General features: G+C 36.2%; 1 protein-coding gene across 1 annotated transcript in view; it reads right to left on the reverse strand.

The window, feature by feature from the left end:
- LOC127420016 (voltage-dependent N-type calcium channel subunit alpha-1B-like) overlaps window positions 1–12,823 on the reverse strand; it is a 168,264-nt gene that overhangs the window by 41,952 nt on the left and 113,489 nt on the right. Inside the window, exons 18-20 of the mRNA XM_051661923.1 lie at window positions 12,095–12,201; window positions 10,141–10,203; window positions 288–1,079 (exon numbers count right to left, since the gene is read on the reverse strand). Coding sequence (XP_051517883.1) covers window positions 288–1,079; window positions 10,141–10,203; window positions 12,095–12,201 — 962 coding nt within the window. The remainder of the gene's footprint in view (window positions 1–287; window positions 1,080–10,140; window positions 10,204–12,094; window positions 12,202–12,823) is intronic.

Raw genomic sequence — 12,823 nt, forward strand, 5'->3', positions numbered from 1 at the left:
CATTCACTTGCATTGAAAGGACCAACAGAGCTGAATTATTCTTCTAAAAATCTTAATTTGTGTTCTGCAGAAGAAATAAAGTCATACACATCTGGGATGGAATGAGGGTGAGTAAATGAGAGAATTTTCATTTTTGAGTGAACTATTCCTTTAAAGAGAACAAAGATCAATAGTCTCAACTGAAAACATACAATGTTCTTTAGTAAAAAACTTAGGGAAAGTTCAATGTAAGAAATACATTTTGCACAAGAAAATTCATTTAAGACTTTTTAGTAAGAAAGTTTTACCTGTGGCTGTGTGATTTGCCCTCCTCATTCTCTCCATTCCCTAGTTGCTCCTCTCCCTCCAGTGTGGACTGAGCTTTACTGGTACGCAGCCTGTGCCGCCTCCTCCCTCCGTTACCTCCATTCTCCCCTCTGGAGCACCTCTCCTCCTCTCTTGTTCCTGAATGTGAGCCCTCCTTATGCCTGGACCTCCTTTCACTCTTCCCCCCAGCACTGACCACTCCGTTTCCCTCCTTGTTGTGTCTGTGGGAGTGATGGTGCTGATGTTCTCTCTCTCCACCCTCATCCACTGAGCTCTGGTGGTGGTGTCTGCGGCCCCCCTCTCGGCTCCGGCTCCTGTCACTCTTCCCCTCCTTCCAGAGTGTCCCATCATGCTCTTTACTGCGGCTGTGATGAACGTGATGTCTGCCCTCTTTGCCGTGGACTGTGTCTCCATTCTCATTGGTCTCATTAGAAGGCCGCTCCCTGTGACGGTGGTGCTTGCGTGGTGGATGGGACTGCAGGGGTTCCATCATAGGAGGATCTCTTTCATCCTGCGTGCCGGCATCCCCTTGCAGTTTCTGGGGCTTGTCCCTGCCTCTGTGAGGGCTGATGGAGCCATCACTGCGAGGTTCAACTACCAGAGGCCGGTCCAAGTGGGTCGTGATGTCAGGGCGAAGGAGAAGGTTGGAGGTCAAGCGAGGGTTGAGCTCCTCTTCGTACAACGCCTCGCTGCTGGCCTGCATGTGCTTGCGGATTTGGGAGGTGCGCTGCTCCCACACAGACATCATCTTCAGGGAGCGCTGCTGCTCTTTACTAAAGAAGAGAAGATTCATGGAAACATATCTGTCAGCATCAGATAGATTAACTTAAAGGGATAGTTCACCCAAAAATGAAAATTCTGTCATCATTTACACACCCTCATGTCAAACCCAAATGACTTGTTGAGCAGTAAGGAGATATTAGGCAGAATGTCAGTCACTATTCACTTTCATTGTAAAACTGAGGTTCTCAGTCCATAACATTCTGCCTTTTTGTGTTCCACAGAAGAAGTGCATACAGGTTTTGAACAACATGAGGGTGAGTAACTGATGAGTTTTTAATTTTAATTTTTGGGTGAACTATTCCATTAAATACAACACAGTTAGGCAAGATGTTGATGCTAGTCTCCATCCATGTAATGTCAGCGGATGTGTGATCGGATCTGAACACTTTTACATAAAATTTCATAAATTCATCAAATAATTCTAAGTGATTTCAAAATAGTGCTTCACGTTGAATAGCTGCAATACGTCACAATAAGGGTAGAAGTTTTGAGCAGATATTCAAATGAAAAGAAGGTCTTTATGGATGCCAAATCACAAAGATCAGTTATGGACATGCTTTACTCAACCTGCAAGTGTTTGTGGATGATGGTTTGACTCATGAAATTTAAAGTCAACGTGAATTGCAGATTGCAACCCATTTTACTTCCGTCGTGTGAAGTATTTCTGAGTGAAACAGTATTTTCATTGGCCTTCCCGGGAATTGAATGGATCTCAGAAAACATTATTCATCAGGAAGTAAGCACTTTAATTTATTCTAAATTTATGATCAAATTTAGAACGAACAGAAACTACACATACAGAACTTTATATAGTATACAGTGCATTATTATTATTATTAGAAACTGAATAACTAAGTGACTAAGTCTTATCTATTTTATAGTAACAACAATTATGTGTATTATAGCTCAATCTGAGCTATAATATTAATCAACATTAGAACGAAGGTAAAACAAACTTATGTGTATGCAACTGTTGTGAATCTGGCAGGAATTTTGCTTGAGAACTACTGCAACTTGTATGCATTTATGTGTGAATGAGACCCAGGAATGTGCATTAAGAAAGTAAACAGGGTCAATTTTGATTTCATGTTGACTTTAACCATGCATCCTATACCTATGATACACAACAAATGCACAATTTAGTGGCCTTTGCCTGGTTTAACGGCCTAATATCTACCCCTCCATTAAGAGAGAACCTCGCTTAGAAATTAAATGTGAAATGTTCTACTGGGTAATGTTATCCTATGCCTTATTTCTTATTTATTTAGCACAAAGAATACATGAATCCCAAGATGATTCCCAAGGTAAAGGAAAGATTCAGTAGAGGAAAAGTAACACGTCTGCTTTCCTTTGCCTTTTCTCTTCTCCTCATCACTTTATTTTGAGCACACCTCTAGCAAGCAGGCAGGCAGTGTTCCAGGGAGCAGGTGTGATGAGTTAACTACAGCAATGTGTAGACAGGTGTTGGTAAAGAGAACACTCTGAGGCTGAGAGAGAGAGTTAGACTGATTTTGAGACACTACTGCTAAGGCACCTGTGGTCAAATAACAGTTATTGTGGACAAGCGGGCAGGGGTGGAAAGAGTACTGAAAAATAATACTCAAGTAAAAGTACTGTTACTTTAAAAAAAAATGTAGTTTGAGTAGAATAAAAGTACCTGTCCTAAAAACTACTCAAGTAAGAGTAAAAGAGTAGCTCATTTAAAAGTACTCATGAGTAGTGAGTATTGAGTACTGAGTTGCAAAATCTATGCCCCTTTATAATAAAAACTCGATGCTACAATTTAAAAATGTAGCACACACCGTAATTTACATTCCCTTTTATGGCTGTTTGCCAGAAAGAATAAAAAATATAGGTATTTTATAGGTGTTTGTGACTGACAACTTTTAAAATACATCACTTATCTATGATACTGTAAACACTACATGAATATGATTTAAAAAAAATAATTAAAAGGGCAACATGATTACAGAAATGAAAAGATGAAAAAGTTATTTTCAATATCATAATGTATGAAACAATTACATTAAAATCAGTTTATGTGTAGGGTCTAAATTTTCCTTAATGCAGACTGACAGATTTATTGTTGCGCATAAAACATGTTCAAAACAATGCAAGGAATGCAAAAAAAAAAAAAAAAAAAAAAAAAACACACTAAAAAAGCAGGGTCACTTGGCGTGTCATGTCCCGCACAATAGAGGGGGTAGAGCAGTTGTTTGGTACAGGGGCCACATCGGGCTTTAAAGGAATAATTCACACAAAAATGAAAATTCTCTCATCATTTAGTCACCCTTATGACATCTCAGATGTGTATGACTTTCTTTCTTCAGCAGAACACAAATTAAGATTTTTAGAAGAATAGCTCAGCTCTTTTGGTCCATACAATACAAGTGAATGCGTGCCAAAATTTTGAAGCTCCAAAAATCACATAAGTCAGCATAAAGGTAGCCTAATCCATGTGACTCCAGTGGTTAAATCCATGTGTTCAGAAGAGATATGATAGGTTGGATGAGAAACAGATCAATATTTAAGTAATTTTTTACTATAAATTCTCCTCCCTGCTCAGTCAATCTCCACATTAACTTTCACTTTCTTCTTCTTTTGTTTTTGGTGATTCACATTCTTCATGCATATCGCCATCTACTGGGCAGGGAGAAGAATTTCTAGAAAAAATAGACTTAAATATTGATCTGTTTCTCACCCACACCTATCATATCACTTCTGAAGTCATGGATTTAACCACTGGAGTCATATGGATTACTTCTATGCTGAATTTATGTGCTTTTTGGAGCGTCAAAATTTTGGCATCCATTCACTTGTATTGTATGGGCATACAGAGCTGAAATATTCTTCTGAATATCTTAATTTGTGTTCTGAAGAAAGAGAGTCATACACATCTGTGATGGCATTTTCATTTTTGAGTGAACTATTTCTTTAAGTAGCACATGGGGGGCCACATTGTCCTCCTTTTGAGATACAGTGTTCCACGTTGATTTAGTTCTTGTATCTTTTAAGCCCAGAAATAGTTGTGTTCTCATTCTAATGCATAATGCACAATTTTCTGAAGTTTGTAACTGGTGGAATGTTCTGCCTGAAGTATAGCTCTACAAATGTTGATACTTTTCTATCAAGCATTAGAAAAAAACTTGATAAAGGCTAAGCATAATTATAAAATATTTTATCATCTCTACTTTCCTGGTAATTTATTATACATATTAACACACTCTCTACATCGGGGACGGTATTATTAAAAAATTTACAATATTATTATTATTGTTTTTGTTATTATATTATATTATTATAAATTATTGTTATTAAAAATGTCACTGTTTTATTCTATTACTTTAATAGTTTTAAAGCTACTCAAGTTATTCAGCCAAAAGTAGTGAGTTGTTTTCTCGTTTCCTTGTTATTGTTGTTTGATTAATAGCCTTATATGACAGAGCCTGCTAGACAGTGCTCAATTCAGTTACATGTACATTTCAGGTACAACATTTTGATGCAAATATGCTTTTTGTCCCACTGTTTACGTTCACTTTAGACCAAATCGACTGTGTTTACATTAATGCCTCACCAAGACGGGCATTGGCGGAATTATAGTGTATTTGACCGTTTAGGCGCATACCTGCATTAGCACACAAACATAAGCCGCCTGTCAATCAAACAGCACGCAGCTACAGACGTCAGGAAATAAAAAGTCAATCTTTTATATTTTATCTAGATCAACCAACCAGTGGTTGTCTTGCTATCACGATAGATGTAATGAACACTCCTGGTCTAGATGTAGAACAGAGGCTAAGTATAGAAAGTATAGAAAATTATCATCATCGATATCGAGGACATTTTCAGATAAAAATCAAGATTGTTTTATCGCCCAGCCCTATTGATAACATTGCTTTAATCTCTCACATCAACCCAATAATCTCAGTGATAGATAATTTACAGGCTACATTATAGACACACAGAATCTTGTAAGCAGAAATATGAAATTTACCTCGATATGTTTCTTAAAATTAGAGGCAGGATTAATGCTGATATCTGGCTTGAGCAAGTTAAACTCACATGACACAGTGAAGCATCTGGCCTTTTTCACTGTGAAAAGCCCTTTCAGGTGCGGCCGTGATGTTCAGGTGTTAAAATGTGTTTGAGGCATCCTCCACATTCATAACTGTTGGTGCCGGATCTGCAGCTACCGTACAAGTTTTTTACGTGTGATTTGATTTGACGGCAGTCACGAGAATCTCCCTAGCCAATCATGTTGATAGATAAAAATAAAATCAGGACAGGAAAGTAGCGAACACAGATGGTGGGAAAATAGCGCAGTAAAAGTACAGTTACAGCACTTAAAATGTACTCAAGTGAAAGTAAAAGTATACAATTTTAAAACTACTTAAAAAAGTACAATTCCTGTGAAAAACTACTTAATTACAGTAATGTGAGTATGTGTAATTCGTTACTTTACACCCCTGCAAGCGGGATGATGTGGTACTGACTCTCTGCATCCAACTCTATGACAGAACCTCAAAGTATGATCTTGAAGAAATAGTTCATTCATAAAACTAAAATTCTGTCTCACCCACTTGTCGTTCCAAACCCGTATGACTTTCTTTCTTCTGCTGAACACAAAAGGAGATATTTTAACGCATATTGCAGGCCGTTTCAATACAAACTGTATTGAAAAGATAGCAAAAGAAAGTCATACAGATTTGAAACAACATGAGGTTAAGTGAATAATGACAGAATTTTCATTTTTGGTTAAACTATCCCTTTCCTTTCCCTATTCTTTTGGAATTTCTGCCATTTTATTGATTGAAGAAAGAAGAAAGGAAAGATGGGGGAAAAAGAGGAGAATGGGATCTGTAAGTTGCATTGCCTGCATGAGTATTACCAGAGACTATTTAGCAGAGACGGGCCACTTCTATTCAAATGAATGGGAGAAATTGAAATGCCCAACAGTCAACAGATGTAGAAAAGTCCCACCTTACAGGTTAAAGAGCCAATCACCTTTTAGATACAGACATTGTCTGTCAATCAACTCGAGAACGTGAATGCGCATTAGCTATACAAGCTGGGAAAATTGTGTTTTTTAGTGTAATCTGAGGTAAAGAAGCAAAATGTATGATACCAGTGTTGTCAGATTTTACTGCTGATTTGAAATATTCTTTGATCGTAATCTTGACCAACCGTTTTGGAAATTTTGGTCTTTCCCCATTCAAGTAGATAGGAGCTGCACTTGTATGCTGCTTATTTACATAGGAAAATAGCTGCCCACCCTGCCTGAGAGCTTTTCTAAAATGGCCACCGAGTGGACTGACTTGCTCAAAAGACTTTGACTGACTTGCTAAAAAGACTTTTAGTTTTTACTATGAAATGTTTAAAGGAATAGTTCACCTGAAAATGAATCCATAAGACTCCACACCTATCATATTTCTTAAGAAGACATGGATTTAACCACTGGAGTTTTATGGATTACGTTTATGCTGCCTTCATATGCTTTTTGGACCTTCAAAGTTCTGGCCACCCTTCACTTGCATTGTATGGCCTTACAGAGCTGAGATATTCTTCAAAAAATCTTCATTTGTGTTCTGCAGAAGACAGAAAGTCATACACATCTGTGATGGCATGAAGGTGAGTAAATGATGAGAGAATTTTTATTTTTGGGTGAACTATCCCTTTAACATACTTGGCAAAATGCTCTGTTGCCATTATAATCTCATGAAAATGAACACACTTTTATTACAAAATTAGGACTGGGTTGTTCTCAACATGTTAGTACCACATTGCATACAAGTAACAAGCTGCTGTAAGCTGTGTTAGCCATATTGCTAACTTCCGCCAGCACTGAATTGGACTGCCCACCACAAGTTTTTTTTCTCTGGACACCTATTTCAGTGATATCTGTCAGGTAGAATGGGCATATTATGTGTTGTATTAAACAACAAACAAACAAACAAACAAACAAACAAATAAAAAATCGCTTACAACAGCTTTAAAGTGGAAAGAGTGAAATGTTATAGATGAATTACTTTTACTGGTGAGTAGAGAACAAAAATGAAATTGCTGGTTAACACAATGGGAATATATATATACTGAATGTAAGAAATGAATATGGGTCAAGATTCTGGAATTTCCCATTTAGTATAACATTTAGTATAACAATAATCACTGTTAAACACTATGAGGTGCATCAAGTATTTGTCTTTTGTCTTACAGATGATGAAAATATGTCCATTCATACACTGAAACATTAGTCATGGCCTATGCGGAACTATTACCTCAAGTAGTGATGTGCAGGGGAGCAGACATAAATCCTAAAACACATATAGCACACAGTGAAATACACAGATACACACAGACAAACAAAAAAATCCCTACTGCCACAGAAAACTGGTTAGAACACAAATATTTGACAAGAAAATCAGTAAGGAACAAAGATGTATGGAAAGACAGATAGAGGAATGGTGACGAAAATGAAAGAAACAAACAGAGAAATGTACTGTAACGTACAGTGGAGAAAACTAAAATGTAAGCAGACTCATCCAGTGGTTGGTATTGCACTGAAAATCTCTACAGCCTTAAAATGTATAGTAATGCACAAATGGAGTCATTTTATCGTAACTATGCAAAATAAACAAATTCACTAATTTGAAAAAAGATAATAATAATAATAATTCCTGTGGACTAAAAATTCCAGAAACATGAGTGAAAAATTACGTAATCTAGGACTTTTACATACAGTGAAAATTAATGGTGACCATGGCTGTCAAGCACGATTTTCAAGGCAAGATATTCAGTGAGTAATGACTTAAACTTCAGTCTGTTTCTCACATAAAGCTATTGTATGCCTTCAGAAGATGTAGAATATTACACAAACGATGTATTACTTTCACAATATTTTTATGGTATCTTTTTGGAGCTTAAAATCTCCTGGTCCCCGTCCACTATCATTATATAGAAAAGAGCTGCTTGGACATTCTGCTACATTTCTCCTTTAGTGTTCCATGAAAGAAAGCCATACAGGTTTGGAACAACATTTGGGTTAGTAAATAATAGCAAAATTAAAATGTTTGAGTGAATTATTCCTTCAAGACAGAACAACCTATTGAGTGATTTGTATATCTACCCCTCAAACTCGTTTTCATTCTATTGTTAATTCATTTAAATGTGCTATATGTAAGATTGACAACAAGTGTTTGAAATGGGTACTGCAGTCCAAATTTAAAATATTGGAGAGTTGTCTGCCCCGCCCCAGACTCACACGGGTTGCCAGAATGTTGACATGCAAATTAGCCAACTCAGCATCCGTTTTAAAGGATTTCTGGGCTTTAAGCTGTCTCCATCTTCCAAAGGTATCTCCAATATTTATCCTTGTTTTACTATGCCTCTGGTCATGGTGGTTTTTAGACGGATAGTGAGGCTTTTTAGGTCAGGTGGAATCTGTTATCTCTGATCCAGTTCGTTTGCTGACTTCCATGGCTGCAGCACACAGTGTTGTTTGTCTGCAAACTTGTTCAAATCTGGCAACCCGGCAGTGTCGAAATACTATTGGTGAGTGGGCAGTGGGCGAGATCACACAGGCCAAAACATAAACAGAAATTCCGGCCCAGAATAGAAACTTCAAAGTAGAATATACTGGCTGTAACATTGTTATGAGAGGAGCCAGTATTTCAACTTAGCATGTTTCCTAAATCTTTAATGACATAATATGGACATTTTATGATTTAGTACAGTAAAAATATTACATATAGCACCTTTAATTGTCTAATTAAATTTGGCGTCTACCCTGACAAAGGTCCATTGTTGCACTCAACAATTTTGAATGTGACAACAAATTCTGCAATCCTAATTCTATTATTGGATTTATTAAGAGCCTAGAACCACATTCCTGCTTGCTTATACTCTACGTGTTAGTATGTGTGTGTGTGTGTGTGTGTGTGTGTGTGACTGTGTGTACACTCTCACAGTGGGCCTGTCTGACAGGATTGCTGACTCATTAGGCACTAACAGTAAAAGAAGCTCTAACAGTGATGCTCAGTTGGAAACAGACGGATGCTTCTGAGAATACGGCTCACTGCCACAGCTAAACTACAGAATCCAGAGACTCTCTGACCCGCTAGCTAAAGAAATGCACCAAAGATAATGAGAGTTAAAAGAAGAACATGAAGCACATTAATCTATTAAAGTTATTAATCTGCTAACGCAGTTGCAGTAAACTGAAACAAATTAACACTAATATCTTTCTGACACATCGCTAAAAGTATAGAATTATTTTTGTTTCTTTAGGTGACACTTTATAATAAGAAACATTATTTAATGTAACATTCAAGCATGACTATAGACATAACAAAGTGGTTATATCTTAACTAATAATTTCAGTGGGGTTCAGATGTTGACATTGAAAATCTGGGATTTAATATATAATTTAAACCTGGAAATAATCTCATACAAAACAATAAATATTGTAGTATATAATAATACTCTGTATATAATAACACTAATGTATTTAATCATACAAAAACATTTAGGGTTTTAATAATTTTAAATGTCATAAAATTAAGAAGAAATATTTAAGATTCTGCAATAATTAAGATTGATTTCTACATCGATCAAATGTAAGCAAAATTGTGACCATTAAATCATTTTTTATTAAACTGTTCACTCAATTTGTTATGCTGATTTTCATTCATTTTACATATACCGATTTTCTGATTTTCATAATTTGTAATGAACAAAAAAATTATTCAATCAAAAAAATCCAAAAAGTAAGCCTTTTCACAAGTGGACTATTGAACACTGCTTTATCATTAATCATAATTAATGAAAGTTATATATAAAAAGTCATTATAAAGTGTTACCCTTCTTTCATCTTATTCTTCAACATCTTACTTATTATGCTCTATGACCCAAGTGAAACAGACTGAGTTGTGTTAAACCATGAACTACATATGAACTTTGGTCAGCCAGACTAGTTTGGCTGCCTGATGTGATGAAAGAGCAGTGTGCTGGGACAGAGGAGGAGAAGAGATTTTAACAGAGAGTAAATGAACTCACGGTGAATGAGAGCTGGAGTTGGAGGAGCTGCATGAAAGAGCACCAGGTTTTGGCCTTAAAAAACTGCATATGCCAAAAACAAAAACCATGAGAGGGTAAAGAAACAGTTTGGTGGGGGGCGGAGTCAGTGGCAGGGACTACAGCCATAAATTACTCTGTCTCTGACTCCGCTCAACTTAATAGGACGTACATATCAAGAATAGTGTGACTTTTAAAAATAAAAGAATAAAAAACAAAACAGATATAAAGGCATCACAGCACTGGGAAAGACATTAAACCTCCAGGTTCATTATATTGTACAGGAAAGTTCTTAATAAAATAGTTTTAAATTAATATATTATTTAATTTCTCTGTTTTATAATATAAGTAGAATAAAAAAAATTAAAAAAAAACGTGTTCAAGAACTGGAACGTCTTTCATAATTAAAAAACACAGTAAAAATGGTTTTAAAAAACATTAAAATGTTAATCTTATTAACTCTTTTTGAATTTCCATAGGAACATTAACCACCATTGGCACTGAGGTGGAAAATTCCACTAAATATTCTAAAAAGTGTTTGATCAAATGTGGGTTTTTCCATTAAAAATTCTTAATCTTTAAAGGGATAGTTCACCCAAAAATGAAAATTCTCTCATAATTTACTCACCTTCATGCCATCCCAGATGTGTAAGGCTTTCTTTCTTCTGCAGAACACAGTTCTATAATATCTCAAATATCTCAACCCATACATATTTTGGTCCATGGTGGCCAGAACTTTGAAGGTCCAAAAAGCACATAAAGGCAGCATAAAATTAATCAATATGACTCCAGTGGTTAAATCCATATCTTCAGAAGCAATATGATAGAGGTGTGGGTGAGAAACAGGTCGATATTTAAGTCTTTTTTTTTTTTTTTTTTTTTTTACTATAAATGCTCCTTCCTGCCCAGTAGGATGCGATATGCATGAAGAATGTGAATTACCAAAAACAAAAGAAGAAGAATGTGGAAGTGAAAGTGAAAGTGGAGATTTACAGTAAAAAAAAAAAAGAAAAAAAAAAGGTCTTAAATATTGATCTCAATATCGATCTGTTTCGCTTCTGAAGATATGGATTTAACCACTGGAGTGTTATGGATTAAATTTATGCTGCCTTTATGCACTTTTTGGACCTTCAAAGTTCTGGCCACCATTCACTTGCATTGTATGGACCTACAGAGCAGAGATATTTTTCTAAAAATCTTCGTTTGTGTTGATTCATACAAATTCATACAAATCTGGGATGGCATGAGAGTGAGTAAATGATGAAAGATTTTTCATTGTTGGGTGAACTATTCCTTTAACATTGGGTTCCCCCAGACCACATTTTAAAAAAACATTTTTACATCATTGGTCATAACCTACTTTCAATATATCTTTACTTAAAAAACAACAACAATAAAACAACCATTTAAAGTTAAAATGTAAACAATCAAGGTGGATTTTGAATAAAAAAGATTTTGACGTATGATTCATTTCTGCTGAATATGTTCTCTAAATTACCACTTGTGCTGCTAACTACTAACTGATAGCTCAACATAAAACTGACCCAGTCTAATCAAACATAGATTTATTTGTCAGCCACATTCAGTGAGAGTGAAGATCCTCAGCTATTTTCAAAGAGTAAATCAAGCATACATGTAATTTCAGAGTGAAAACAACCAACTGGTGGATGTGGGTGCAGGACCAATCATACAGAGAACACTTATAGAGACATACTGATGACCAAATAAATGTGACAACAGAAAATTAATAAAACAACCAACCCAGAGAAAGACACAAACACATATTGTAGACAAACAGAAATTTTGTTCTTGAATGGGAGAAACATAAAAAGCACATGACAGAGAGAACAGTGTGGAGTTATGAACAGGTGTTACAGAGGGTTAGTCAAAGGGGAGGGCAATAGCCTGACTCCAGGTGTAATACCCCCTGACTTACGCTGTGATGGAAATGTTAGCGGCCGACATGGGGCTGACCTCCTTTACCTCCATGGCTTTCTGTAGAGCCAGTTTCTTACTGATGGCCTCTTCCTGTTCTTCCGCATCCTGAGCGAGGAGTAAGACAGAGAAAGACAGAGGAGTGACAGAGGAGTATACATTTGCATCCAATTGCATGCACCGCTACATCAACAAATCAAAGTGGTGATGTCCCAGGGGCCTTATGGCCTCATAGTATTGGTACCGTTTTCACGTAAGGCTGTAAATCCCACGACAGGTTGAAAGTTTCATTACTTTGATTTATTGACCAGGGCAAACATCAGTCAGATCAAAAGAGCCCTTACAGACAGTCTTATGAAACCAATAAAAGCTGTCAGTGCGTGAAGATAGGATCGCTCCCTCTTTAACTCAGCATACTCAACATATGTGGAGGGAGACTCATGTGGTGCCTGTGCAGGTACAGATGGCTAGTGGGTCATTTCAACTATTCAGTACATTTTCATGTCCCCATAATGTATATTGGATGTAATTTTTAAAGCTTAAAATCATATTAGTTTTCTTTTATTGAGTATCACAATTAAGTGAACATAGGGGTTAATTTTATATAGTTTCACTACTTTGGTTTCAGTGGATGTTGCAATTTTTTTTTACCCAAGTGCTATAAAAAACTGGCAATTTCTTCATTTGCTTAATTTTATCCTTTCTCTAATCATTAATTAATAAATTATAT

This window comes from Myxocyprinus asiaticus, chromosome 3, assembly GCF_019703515.2.
Source record: "Myxocyprinus asiaticus isolate MX2 ecotype Aquarium Trade chromosome 3, UBuf_Myxa_2, whole genome shotgun sequence".
Taxonomy (NCBI): Eukaryota; Metazoa; Chordata; class Actinopteri; order Cypriniformes; family Catostomidae; genus Myxocyprinus; species Myxocyprinus asiaticus.